The 14,995-nt window shown below is 41.5% G+C and overlaps 1 protein-coding gene across 4 annotated transcripts; it reads left to right on the plus strand.

Annotated features, from left to right (window-relative positions):
- Positions 1–296: 296 nt before the first annotated feature.
- Positions 297–5,967, plus strand: LOC133905792 (transcription factor NAI1-like). 4 transcript variants are annotated; one of them, XM_062347555.1, is made up of 4 exons: positions 297–445; positions 905–1,554; positions 3,642–4,004; positions 5,449–5,967. In XM_062347555.1, the coding sequence occupies exons 2-4, from the start codon at positions 934–936 to the stop codon at positions 5,548–5,550; spliced, it is 1,086 nt and encodes a 361-aa protein (XP_062203539.1). In that variant the 5' UTR covers positions 297–445; positions 905–933; the 3' UTR covers positions 5,551–5,967. The 4 variants fall into 4 exon arrangements, with proteins under 4 accessions (XP_062203539.1, XP_062203540.1, XP_062203541.1 ...); XM_062347556.1 differs by having other exon boundaries at positions 908–1,554; XM_062347557.1 differs by having other exon boundaries at positions 912–1,554.
- Positions 5,968–14,995: the final 9,028 nt, after the last annotated feature.

The raw sequence follows: 14,995 nt of genomic DNA on the forward strand, positions 1-14,995 counted from the left end.
TAAGTAAATTCCCCACGAGGAATCTAAGTATCGAGTCACTATTGACATCGCTACTCTCAACCTCACGCATGCATTACTTTTCTGTGACAGTATGTTGTGTAAAACAGGAGGAGAAACCTTATACTCCAACAGTTACTAGTATATAGTAGTAGTATAATTTTGGGAGGGCTAGGCCACACTACAACAGCAGCGAGGAAATTAACTAATATTTTATTAAGGGGCAGAATGATGTGATGAGATAAAGACATTGGCACAGACAAGAGGGGATATATATGTATACACACCAATAATGCCAGGGATCCATCTACCAATAACCAAACAACAGAAGAACGTCATTCCAAGAGCTAGCTAGCACACTAGCTATCTGTTTTCTCTGGATGCTCCAAGCTCCAGAGAGCTGGCATCAGATTTGAGGAAGGTCTCCCAATCAGCAACTGATCTGCAGGTATTTCTTGATTTTATTGGCTTTAATTTGTTGGTTGGAGTTCATTACAAGTATAGTTGAAAGTGCAAATCGATCTGTGCTGCCTCAAATCAAATCCCCTCAAGTGCAGACAACCTGACATTTGATTGAATGATTTATGAGCCTGTGTTCAGCTTGAACTCAGCTTACCTGGCTACCTTGGATTGGAGTCACCCACTTGCAGAGCTGCAGTTGCAACTTCAGCTTCACTTGTCCTCTTAACATCGCCTTGATTCTTCTCTCAAGTCTCAACCATCAGTTCATCATAACTACAGTGCAAAGAAAGAAGGAAGAGAAACTAAGAAACAAAGAGAGAGAGAGAGAGAGAGAAGAGAGAGAGAATCAAATCTTAGAACACATATATTCTTGATTGCAAGGTTAATTGCGTATGCTAATCTTTTTAGCACCTTCATGACCTGTTCACTTGTTTCTCCAACGCAGCAGGTAGCAGGAAGGATTAATCGATCGACATGGACGACTCGAGCATGTTTCTCCAGTGGGCAATGAACCAGCTGCACGAGCACCCCCCTGCAGCCGCTGCTTGTGGATACCAGGATGGTGGCGGTAGCAGCCGCATGGGCGGCGGCAGAGATGAGGAAGCTGCCTTCCCGTCGCTCCAAGCGCTCCCCAACGCCTCCCAGTCCCAGTCCCAGAACGCGACCGCCGGAGTCCGAGACCTGACGGTGCAGGTGGACCACCTGGCCAACAGCTGGAGCTCCAGCGATAGCCCCGGCGCCGTCATGGACCATGACGCGGCCGCCGGGTGGTCCCCCCACACAGCCCGCGCCAGGACCACCGGCCTTGGCGGCAGCAGCAACAGCAGGCCGATGAGCTGGAACTTCAGCGCCGCCGCCTTGTCGATGGCGCAGACAACCGATGAGACCGGCGGCGGCGTTGCGGTTCCGGAAGCCGCGGCGTCTGCGCGGGCGCAAGCGCCGGCGAGGAGAGTTGGCAGCGCGGGACCTGCGGCGGTGGCGGCGTCATCGTCGCCGGTGCCGGTGCAGGACCACATCATCGCGGAGCGGCGGCGGAGGGAGAAGATCAACCAGAGGGTCATCGAGCTCTCCACCGTCATCCCCGGGCTCAAGAAGGTTAGTATTCAGTTATTTCAGTACCATTTCTTTCTTCTGATGACTGACTGAGTAGAGTTATCTACCATGAGATAGCTATCTTCTTCTCCTCCTCCTCCTTACTTTCCTTTAATTTCATGTTTGTTTTAACCTTCTCATCAAGGAGCTATTAATTTTGTTAGGCAATATTTACCAAGATTGCATGCATATCATCTCAACACTATAGTGATCACTGTTGAGCAATCATTTAATAAGCAAGCAGCTAGCTAGCAAATTAGGTTCTTAGCTCCGAAAGTGCAAGCATGCAATATATGTATTCTTGTAACATCTTAATTAGAGGTATTATTTTTTAGACTAAATAAGAAAGTTAAACTGCCTCAGGGAAAATCGAGCTACAGAGGATCAATATGCAGTGCTCAAAAGGTGCAATTAACCTTGCAAAATTTCAGGGATAGGCAAGCGCTTGCTAGCCGCAGTATGGACTACGGACTCATGAGACTTGGACATCTAAAACGACAAACCGTATTTACAGTTACTCATGTGTTTGGGTGAGGATTTCTAGGTAGAAACTCAAAGCCTCAAACTCGAGTTCTGATTATAAGTAGCGTGTACCAAAATGTAATTCAAATCGATCGCACCTCAATTAGCACCAAATATGTATGCACATCTATCTATCTATTAAATTAGTAATTAGCCAATAAAAGAAGTCTCCTCCTTCTCCCTCAAAATCTAAAAATTACCAGTTAATCAGAAAATAAAAAAACAAAGTGTCCTTAAATATGTTCAGAAATTACCCACCGTTGACATTACGAAAAAATAAACACAAAATACTCAATATATGCTTCTATATTACCCACCTCTACTATTATTAAGAAGTTAAGACAAATGCTGAAAAAAAAGACAACACAATTTAATTAATGCATAAGTTTGTTGCACCTGTATGCACTTAAAAGTTTTAAGTTGCAATTCAAATGATCTTTTGATGTAAAGTATAATAGAAAAAAGAAGAAAAAAATATAAATATAGCTCCTTACGAGAGGTGTAAAAATAAATAAAAAGAAGATAAGACCTGATACAAGAGGATAACCCATCCATTCAAATTATGGGAAAAAACAAGTGCCCGCTTAAAGAAAAAAGAACAATGTAACATATATTCTCTGTCCCTCCCAGACGACGTAGATGGGCTGGCAATTTGACTAGTAATGTTGTTGCCCTCTTTGTAGTAGGGAAAGGGGATGGATGCAGTGTCGAGTGAGAAGATACTGAAGTTAAGGATGTCACAAAGCATAGTGGTGTTGAAGTGGAAAATGAGCTCATACCGCATATCCAACACCAAATGGCCAATGCGGATGCAATGAGAAAGAGAAGCCCGATGACTTGTATAGCCATCGATATCGACAGAGGCAAGGATTGATACAGGAGGATACTAGCACTGCTGCATTGAGCATGGACCCCGTAGCTCACAAATCGATGATGGTGGAACCACAACCTCTATCAGGAACAAGTAACATCAATGAAGCCATTGATCTGCAGAGCATGACATAGGAGTGAATCGGTTCATGAGGATAGAGCTCTGGTACACTAGGCTTGAACTGTATAGCTCAATACCGTAGCATTAGGAAGGCGACAAGGAAAGACGTAGCCAGCAGACCTTACAGATGATAGAGCTTGACCTCCCAACCCCAAAAAAGTTATCCGATTGGAACAACAAACAAAAACAAGAATAAATACCTACGGAGTATAATCTGTATGAAATAGAACAAATATATGATGATATAGTGTCTGAACAGATAAAAATGTTGTCATAGTAGGCCCGGGTTTAAATTGTACCTATCAATGAGCCGTCCTAGTAGTGATAAAAAGAACAACAATATTAAATTAAAGCACAAATTGGTGATCAAGCCAGAATGATGTACAATTGGATTCTTAATAGTAGCCGCTCCACTAGTTAATATAATTAAAAGATTTTTTACAATCCTTGGAGGGTACCGAAAGTTCTAGTATTGAGTTGCATGCCCCCAACTTGTTCATCTAAAGTTTACTTAAGCTGACGGGGACATATGTGCAACATAGGCACTTCAATAACTACATTATGAACTTGCTTGCAGATGGACAAGGCCACTATTCTCGGGGACGCGGTGAAGTACGTGAGGGAGCTGCAGGAGAAGGTCAAGTCCCTCGAGGAGGAAGGCGCCCGCAACGCCGGCAACGGCATCCAGTCCGCGGTGCTCGTCAAGAAGCCGTGCCGCGTGCCCGACGACGAGGGGGCGGCAAGCGGCAGCAACGGCGGCCTGCCGGAGATCGTGGCGCGGCTCTCGGAGAAGAGCGTGCTGCTGCGGATCCACTGCGACAGCGCGAGGGGGCTGCTGGTGACGGTGCTGTCGGAGGTGGAGCAGATGCACCTCTCCATCACCCACACCAACGTCATACCCTTTCCCGCCTCCACCGTCATCATCACCATCACGGCAAAGGCGAGTACACTCATCCATATGCATCCATGCATGCATGATCTCCATTGGTACAAAAATTGCACCCATGCATGAATAATTTCTCTATACCAAACCGACAAAATATTGATCCTGGTTCCTTATAAGAGCAATCCCTAGAGCTAGCATGTACTGCGCCTAGAGCTAGTAAATGTTAGTATGTATAAATTATTTTCTTCAAAAATATGTATCAATTAAGTTGTGTAGACTATTTCGACATTAATTTATGGAGATTTCTCTATTTAATTATATATATGTTTGTATGGGCAGGTTTTGTCTCAGGGTACTCCACGCATGGGAATTTCATATATAAATCTTTAAGGGAACGATGGATAAATGTACATGAATAAAACACCAGATCAGACATGTATAAAAAGGAATTAGGGTTGGATACATATTGAGTGAGATTTGTGGGTTTCATGTTTTATGATTTAAGATAAAAATAAATAAATCTGTAGATTTGTTAAAGAGATAATTGCACCAGAACTAACTGAGGGTAGCATGTCTAGTAGTGAGGTTGTTAGTTCAAATGTTAGACTCATCGAAAGTTGTTCGGATTAGATCAGCTGGCGGATAAGATTTTTGTCTATATAAAAATGGGTGACATTTTGACTCTGCATGCATTATGTGCTTGAGTCGTTGGACAAGCAAATCAATCAAAATGCAATGGAGAAATAACTGGTATGTAGAAACTGTCAAAAGGGTGGGGGTGCAACATAACAATTTCAGAATGACTATCTCATTGATTATCATTTCTGCAGTCCCTAAATTTCTTTGCTGGAAATCAATGCATTCGCTGTTTGCAAAGATATATACTCCCTCTGATTGCAATGGTAGGTCGTTTTAGCCTCCTCAACTATTCTCTAAATATAAATCATTCTCAAAACTTCTATACATTTTTTCTCTTTTGTTACCTTCTTGCCTTTGTTTAATAAATGCTATCACTCTTACAAATGAATAAGTTATCTTTTCAATACAAAATAAATAAGAGGTAACAAGGTCATTTGATCTACTTTCTTAATCCTTGTGCATAAGTCTAAAACGACCTGCATTTGCATTCGGAGTATTATATAAAAACCTTTCACATTCCTTTTCTATAAAATGTCAATTTAAGTGGGGAATATGATGAGACTTCAACCAGGAATAATATAACATTCTCCCGAGAGTGATTCATTGACTTATAAAATTTTAAACATGCCTTCCTATATAGTAGTTCTCGGGGAAAATGCATATTATAACTCACGTATACATCTCTCAGAAATTGAAGAACCTAAAAATGGCTATACATTATTTTGGAAATACACTTAATCAGAGCAAGGCACATTTATACAGTAACAGTACATTCTTGTTTTTGAGATACTAATAGTATGAAGAATTAACTTAACTAATAAGCCCATTGTTTTGATCGATTTGTTGTGCAATTTTTCAGGTGGAGGAGGGGTTCAACGCCACGGTAGACGACATAATAAGGAGGATTAACTCCGTGCTGCACCAACATTATAGCAGTAATAGTGAAGAAACGAGAAGATAAGAAAATATCTTGCTCATGCATGCATATCTACATCCAAGTAAAGGGCATCTGAGCATGCAAACCTCTTCATTTAATGATTTGAAAAGGCTGATGATGAGATCCAAGAGAAACTTAAGGATGGCGAGGAATTTCTCGTGTGTCCATCCACGCACTGTGATCAGGTGATGAATGATGATGAAATGATGGCATGACTCATGAGCAAGTTAGTTACGAGATTTCTCAACCACAAGTTGCAAGTTTTGGTTAGCGTTTTGTTTCTCAATCAAAATCATTGATGAGGGAACCCAAATGACTACCTTTTTCTTCATGTCAGGATTTTTTTTTCTAAAAAATGAAATCTGTTGTTAATTATTGCTTTTGCAAGTTGCAATGTTTGCATCAAACTTTTATGTAGGAATAAAACATTTCACATATATATATGTCGCGCACACACTTGGTGATATCCAGAAATATTCTAACCAAGTTCTATATATGTTTATATCAAATCGATTAATCATTAGGTGATATATATGATCTCAGTTCTCAACCTCCCATCAAATAATTAGGTCATTCTGGAAGAAATCCATCGATCTTGTTTTAAAAAAGTATACACACTACAATAGAAAAGATCATCGGCGCCTCTCTTCACTGCCAGTTTAAAAATAACCAGCAGTAATAACATATCACTGCCGGTTCGTAAACTTCAGCTGCACATAAAAAGTGGAGCCAGCAAGAACCGACAATGATAATGATTAACTCTGCTGGTTAGTAATACGAACCGATAGTGATGTATCACTACAAATTCTTGCTACTAACTAGCAGTGATATTCAAATTATCATTATTGGTTGTATATAAGAACCAGCAGTGATATTAGCTCATCAAAATACGTGCAAACATACATCAATGATAATGGATATCACTGTCGGTTGAGGAACCAGCGGTGATACTCAAAATTTGCACGTCTTCACGCGCACGACTGCCAAACTTCACGTGCGTGACTTTAAATGTGAGCGATCCTCTCGCTCACTCTATCACCCTGCTCGCTCGCTCTCTCGCGTGTGCTCTCGTTCTCCCTCTTGCCCGTCGTCGACCACCTCTCCACCTCCCGCGCACGATCCACATGAACCTGCTGCCGCCTCCACCGCCTTTTTTGAGGACACCTCCCGCATCCACGTCCTCGTCTGGGGAGGAGGAGGCCATGCCGGACGAGGTGCCCCCCATCTCCGATTCCGGTATTTCACCGGGATCCCTCTCGTCTGATGATGAGGTGTGGGATGCGTTCATCGACGAGCGGGTGAGGGCTATGAAGGACCAGACGAGCTTGTTGTCGGAGGAGGACGAGGAGGAAGACGACGACAATGTAGACGTTGATGCCGCTGTCGGCGACAGCGGTGACGACAATGACGACCATGACGACGACCATGATGAGGATGACGACGATGACAACAATGAGGTTGTGGACTTCCATTCGTTAGTCGAGTTTCAACTTGAGCACAACTAGCTAGTTACCTAGGTTAGTTGATCTACGCGCGTGTTAAGGTTTTTACGCGTTGTCTGCATAATGACCTCTTTTGCTATAATTAGTATAAACTATATTAATATAATCATTAGTATGCTAATCTCTTTTAAATTAATGCATGAATGTTCAATTTTTTATTTTCTTGTCCTAATTGATTATCACTGCCGTTTTGTATATAGAACTGGCAGTGATAAGTATACAATTTGAGCAGAATAAGATCAAGAACCGGCAGTGATATTCGTAACACGAACCGACAATGATATGTATAATCACAACCAGTTTTGGAACTAGCAGTGACAATCCTAGATTACCACTGCTTTTTATTCATTGCCGGTTCAAAAACCAGTAATAATATTAATTTTAAACTGACAGTGATGACCTTTTTTTGTAGTAGTGACAACTACATCACATCCCAGTATGTATATCTTCTCTAACTCATGTATGAGCCATATTGCTATAATATATTTTTTTTGTGGGCCGATATAAAATATACTCTTTGTTTAGGGGATTATAAAAATGTATTTCATTGTATAAAGGTCTGTGCATGGTTTAGTGCGGTTTTAATAATTTGTTAGACTTTATGTATGCATCTTATCCTGGTCCGCTTTGTCTAAGAGATATCGCGTGATTTGTACAGCACTAAAGATCATACCGAAGCTCCTGTCAGAAAAATACTCCACAGATCTCGAGTTGTTGTTTAATGGATACAGAGAAAGCTGTTGAGATATGCAGTGCAAAGTTGGCACAGTGTTGTTTGCATAAAATGCGGCAAATCTTTGGTTGGTGTATGGCAAGCCAAGATCGAAGATACGATCGATCACATTATCAGGTTCTACCACTGTATTATATTCTACCAATACCATCATGTGTGTATACATGAACATATCATACGTGCATTGATCAATATAAGCGATCTGGTAGTCCTCATTCCCCATCAACGAATAAATCATGATGATGTTTAACAAAGCTAACGATGATTTCGCAGGATTTTCGCTGAGTGTTTGTTGCAATTATGTTGGATTGGTTTTTCAGCGGGGAAGCATCGTGGTGATGAACACTATCTTCTGGTGATACAGACAAAGCCGGACCGCCCGGACGTCTGGCCATTACCAGACGAGTATTATAATGTCATAAGGGTACAATACTGATCAACTAGAAGGCCAGGAACTAAAAAAGAAAAATCTGATTTGAGATCTGTTGACAAGCCGCAGTCGACTTTGGCTATTTGCTAACCCTATCTGCCACGACAAAGGGAGTGCCGTGTGCGGCTACTATTGTCATGCCTCTCGTGATTTGACTGCCTTGGACCTTCAATCTATGCTTGCGACTCTAATGGAGTTGCTATGCTCAAAGTGTGCTCAAACCTCAACAACTAATCACGACGCGCTTTAATGAGATGGTGCATCCCCTTAGAGAAGATGCTTCTACCATTAAGTTGTGGCTGGCGTGTGTGGCCAACCACCTGGACCCCGCAAAGGTGACTAGGGAGGGGCCCTCCACTACCGACATGGTCAGACTCTTTGGCCCCTGCTCTCAAATCTGACGCTCTCTGATCCCAACAATCGCTGCTTCACTCGTAGCTGGCTACACGCCTCCCGGGGGGCACTATGGCGAGCGAGGCCATGACTGTGGCCGCTGAATTGGACTACCAGGGAATTCCCACCATCCATAAGATGGATGTTGTGCCCATGAGGACCTCTGTTGCATAGAAACACCAGGAGACGCCCAGGGAGCAAGCGTTATTCCATGTTGCCACCCTTGTCTCAACCCCTTGGTTGCCGTTGAAGCTATGTCTCAATTACAAGTTGATGGTCTTACACTGCTATAGAAAAGGTCATCATTACCGGTTCAGTAACCTACAATGATAGTAAGTATCATTGTGGTTCAAACCTTGAACTGACAGCGATAACCCAACTATTATTATCGGTTCATGCTTTGAATTAGCACTGATAATCCTTTCAGATGTGCAAAAATATACAACCACGAACTCTTCAGTATGAGGATCTATCTTAAGTTTGATCTCAAACCTAAGATAGAAATACCATGCTGAAATGTTCTGATAGAGTATTTTATACATAAATCTAAAAATAAGATAGCCATGCGTCATCCATTATACATCTTGCGCTAGCCGAGTGATAATACTATCCGAGCGACAATAGTAAGTCTAAACGAATGACAAAAGCACAATCTTTAGCGCTCAAACTTAGCTTGAAGTGAATGTGTTTTTTTCATTTCTTTAGATCTACCTATTGTCATTGTCATCTCCACACAACATTCGTGCGCGTAGTGGAGACGAGGAAGGTGCGTGGCCGCACGTCGGCTCGGGAGACCGCCAGCTCGGCAACGCAAGGTGGCTACAGCTCGGTGGAGACAGTGAGAGGAGATGAGGAGACCACGGGAAGAGTAAATGAGGAGACTGTTGACACGGATTTTGAAGTGAACCCAAAATGTGGTGTCGAATTAATTCAAATGATAAATAAAGATATTCTTAAAGTTAAACAAGGACCAAAAGTGAAATAATTAAATGTTGCAAAATAAATATTGGTATGAATTTATCATGTGCCATGAAAAATAAATCATGAAATATGAGCAATATCGAGATTCGCACCCATGCTCCGCACCAACGTGTGAGGATATCACCAAAAGAATAAAATGGAGCCAGTCAAGGGCTCCATTTTCCTGTCACTAGTATGAGGCGATGGGGAAATATGTTGTTGTGTCCGAAAAATCTGCATTTCCAACAACAAAAAGAATTCGGATACTTTTTTTTAGACAAGGGTTTCCCCGGCTTATATTGAAAGCCGAAAAAAAAAGCGGTCTAGGCTGATTCAGACGGGAAAAAAAAGCGGTCTTCGATATTGTATTGTATCCTTTTGCATTTGCAGACTTCAAATATCTTGTGCGTAGGCAGTTTGCCGTCTGAATGCATGCACCCTGCCTTGCAGAAGGAAATAAGGCTCAAATATGCCATCCATGTCATGGATTTTATCTGAGATTGAAATAACATATATGCAAATCCTATAGAGCTTTCGTAATGTTTCTCTCAGTTTGTACATATTTTTACAGTGAGTAGCACGGTCTTCATATATGTGAAGTTGCCGTTTGCTTTGAGCCTATGGCAGTGCAGGTTTCGGTGCATTTTTGTGCGTGATGCTATTTTAGATATCTCCAAAGTGTTGGTTACGCTCCTGTTTCGAGAAACTGCAAACACTTTATGCAGGAAAAAAGCCACATTTATAGGATAAAAAACCCTTTTTTCACGCAAACATGGGCAATTCTGCAGGCGATATTCCCTAAAAAAAAATCCAAATATGTGAGTCAAACACTTTAGGCAGAAGAAACCAACTGATGTGTGTATGCATATCCGCTATCTGCTTATATGCACTGCAGTGCGATGTTTATTGACATTAATGATCAGGTTCTATGCTTGTCACCAGTAAAAATGAATACGAAACCCCCCCAAAAAAAACAAGCTACCAAAGATCTGTAGCAGCAGAAGACACGGTTGATTCTCGACCAGTTCTAGAAACTAGAGTGATGTCATATGACAGACATATATTGACTGACACAAATTGCATATCTGATGAAGACTAAAATATGTTGAAATGGTAGAGGGGTAGCTCAGGATTATTGAGAGGGGGAATCGCCGGTCAAATAAAAAGCCGCACCTCCTGCATGTCCTGATCCTGCACGTCCATGTGCTGCACGTCCTGCATGTTTTGAGCTTGCACGTCCGTGTGCTGCATGTCCAGCATGTTTTGAGTTTGCACGTCCTGCGCGGGAGTTGCTGGGACTACAGCTCATTTGGCTCTATAAATAAGAGGATCACAATCGATAGTGATAACAAAATAGCATTGTCGGTTCGTTTTCATCAATTATTGCTTCGTCTGTTGAATTATGAATTAGCAGTGATAAATATTATCATTACCGGTTTGAAATATGAACTAGTTGAGATAAATATTATTATTATCAGTTATTTAAGGCATGTATTTTTATGCATACTTTTTTAAGAACCGGTAGTGATAAATATTATCAATGCGGGTTTGAAATACGAACGGATTGAAATAAATATTATCACCGTCGATTGTTACTAACTGGGCTTTTTATGTGTGTCTATAGCTTAAAAATCTACAGTGAAAGAGGGGCAGAGATGACCCTTTCTATGGTAATGTTGAGCACCAAGAGAAGGCTGAGGAGTCACCTATTGATCTACAGGACAAGGAACACTCTTCCGTGCAACCACCAGTGTTGCAGGTTGATGCCTCTCTTTAGGATCCTTGTGTAGGTGGCCATGATCTTAAGAATGATGCTTCCCAATTGTCCTCATCTATGGCCTCTCAATTGATGATCTTAGGAATGATGCTTCCCAATTGTTGATGCCCAAGTTGAGAGCTTGAGGTGAGGGTGTTCGAGATCGAGGCAACTCAGGTGAGGCTAAAGGTGCCAACGAGGGGCAACGTCGTCGGCCCATCGCCACTGAGCAGTCCACGGCAGCCACGTCGTCAGCCTTTCCTTGTCTACCCCAGCCATGCTGTACACTGTCGTCTCGCCATCGCTTAGATCAGCGGCAAGTAGGCGACCATCATCGTCCAGGATCTCTGGATCCGTGACGACGTGACCAAAGTACTTTGATTCCCACGAAGGAATATGTTGTTGGCTTGTTGCTGCTTGTCTTCAGTCCATAGCGTCATGGCTTGTTAGCTTTGCTCTGTAAGCCTGCTGCACTACTGCTTTGGTTAATGATTGGAAGCTTGGAACTATGAATTCTTAAATTCTTGTTGATTTGGTTAAAGTTTGAAGTGAATGTTTTGCAAGTCTTATTGATTCCTACACTCGTTCATACATATTGTGATGCAAATGTACTAAAGCGTGTGTTGAGATGATCGTGGAGAGTTTTTTTTCCTGCTACATGAATCCCCCACAGGGCCCGATGGAGTTTGAGGCCTGGCAGGGACGGGGGCAATATTTGCCTCGATTCATATTTCGGGGCCGAGGCGGGTGATTGCAGTTCTGGTGTCCTTACCAGTTTATTAGGTATTACCCTGCAGATGTTTGTGTTGTTTAGTACGTGGTTATAGCTTGGTGAAGTTGTCATTGTCTTTTAGGTAGTAGTTTAGTAGTTTAATTTTTACTCTTTTTTTTAATATAATAGGCATCTCTGCTGGTCAACCAGAAGGTCTAGAAAAAAAAAAGAAAATCCAATTTGAGATCAGCTGACAGCTCATATCTTAAGAAACTATTGTTTTGATCTAAAAAAAAATGTTTGTGCCAAGATACACTTTAGTTTAGCTAAAGCTAAGGTAGCTAATATATTATAATATTTATAAGTAGGCAATTGGACATATGCATGCATGGTTGAAATGGGTTCAATAATTGGACCATTTGCCATGTTGCCCCTGGTATATTTTATTGCCAAAGGTTAATTTGTAGGTTGCAAGTTGAGTGTTTAGTTCGATCTGAGTGGCTGCATGCATTGCTGACTGTAAAAGGAAGCTCCTACGTTTCCTGCTTCATCCTCTCAATCATCGATCGAATCTGTGTCCCAACAAACCAACACGCCGTAAATTTCCAAACGCTTCTGCCGACAAGGATGGATACAAACAATTACTTGCATTATATGGCACGTGAATTAGCCTTCCATGCATGATTAAGATTTGTTTGGTTGCAAGAAACGTTTTAATTCTTTAGTGATTCTTCAGATCCTTACTACCAAATATGTTAAAACGTGAAACGCTTCACTTAACTCACTTAAAACATTTCTTATTTTTAACACTACAAAGAGAATCACCTAAAATGATATTTCACCCGTTTGGATTCACTTTCAGATCATTTTTTTTCAAGAATCCGAATCTAAAATTTCTACCAAACATTTTCAGAAAATTAGGAGTGATTCACAGAGAAACGTTTTTAAGGAGAATTTAAAATCAAAACGTTTCTAAAAAAATTTAGAGCTATATCAAACTAGCCCTAAATCTCAACCAATGGATGCAAATTGAGCCCTTAATTTTCTATCCTCCTGCTTCAATGATACCCGTAATATTTGAAAAGAAAAGCGGTGTAATTGCTTGAAAATCTCTAAAGTTTCTGCTTTCTAAGTGGGGTGCAAGCTGTGAATTGTAACAGACACATACGCCTTAGGCCTACATGCTCGGTTACTCAGGGGTGATTGATTGCCGGTAAGAATGTATTCTGACTCGACAGTTGCGTATAATCTTAAGAAAACGTATTTAGTTATTTGTATATATTGTTTTAGTTTAATCTGACAAATGCAAATATACGCTCGCAGTCTGGTCTGGCAGATGCAGACTGTTACATCCGTTTATAAAGGCAGACTCACTTATAAGTGTCATAAAATCACTTTCACATGAGCAAACAATCAATTCTTACATCCGCTCATGTAACCTCAGATTCAAGCAACCAAACAGAAACTCAGTTCAGCCTATCTAGACAAATACAACCAATCAAACACTCTTCTTTTTCGCAAATATGACTTCACTTAGTATGTTTCTCCTCAGCACTCTTCTTTTCCACAAATATGACTCCACTCAGTATATTTCTCCTCAGCCTACATATACGGTCCATGGACTCTTCAACTCCTCAGTTGCTCGCATGGACTATATACGCAGACTGAGTGGAAGCAGGCTGAGCGGATGCAAGAGTGTTGAAGATAAAAAGTGTTTGTTGGTTATATCTGTCTGGACAGGCTAAGCTAGGTTTTTGTCTGATTAATTGAATCTGAGGTCGTATGCGCGGATGTAAGAGCTGAGATTCTGATTGATTGCTCGTATAAAAGTGGTTTTATGACACTGACAAGTGTACTCGCTTGCATGAGCGGATACAACAGCCTGCATACATCCAGCCAAACTGTGGAGGGACATTTGTATTCACGGAATCAAGCTAGAATAGTAGATACAGACAATATTTCTCTTTAATATTATATATATCTACAGAGCCGAAATTCCTGAATATAGAAAACCAAATACCCCTAATGGACCGCAGCAGCCTCTTGGCCATACCAGCAGTGAGCCAAATCTCATTTCATCTTCTACTCTCCTGATTAAAAAATATATTTGCAGTTTTATGCTGCAGTTGCTGTTAAACTGGATATTTAAGTGACCCATCACACACAAATCCCATGACCGATTTGATGTGACTAATTAACACAGCACAACTACCAGTTGCAGGCCCAGCCTGAACTGAACTGATCCACTTGCACTCGTTCCCGCAACCGGATCCGCGGACTTTGCAAGGGCAAAGTCTGAGAACAGTGAACAGGGATTTACAGTCGGGCTCTATAGTAAATTGCACTTTTAGCACTATAAAAATGCAGAGGTTGTACTGTACTGGTTCCTGCTGTATTTGATTGAGACCTCCCGTTTCATATAGCACGGCTGAGAATCCCTAGAAGTCAGGGTACTGTTGCCCTCAAACGTTCTCCTTGAAGGAGGATCTGGCTCGTTCCCAACGGCGATGGCACCTAGATCTCTAGTTTGTTTTTTGCAGTCGCGGATATGCAGTCACAATTGAAGGTTAGCTCTACTTTCTGCAGAGTTGGATGTCTCAGCTGCAAACTGTTGAGTACAGTGTTCTCCAGCCCCAAAGGAATAACCTTTGCCCAGGATGATGTTTTTCTTGCGTCATGAAAGCAACAGCACTGCCAAACATATCAAGCATCTCCCATCACACGATCTGATACTCGCCATCACTAGAGCATTAACAACCTGCAGATTCATACAGTACAAGGCATCCCGTGTCATGGATAGAAATTATCTTTTTTCACAATCTCTCCAAACCTGAGTATGCATTTTTTTCTGCTTTTCCCCCTCTAATGTCAGTAGAAGTTTCATCGCAACATCAGATCATACACCTGATCAATACCTGATGTGTTGACAGTGATATGATGCAGAGGGCAAGGAGAAACAAGAAATGCAGAAATAAAAGTCGCA

Source organism: Phragmites australis, chromosome 23, assembly GCF_958298935.1.
Source record: "Phragmites australis chromosome 23, lpPhrAust1.1, whole genome shotgun sequence".
Classification (NCBI taxonomy): Eukaryota; Viridiplantae; Streptophyta; class Magnoliopsida; order Poales; family Poaceae; genus Phragmites; species Phragmites australis.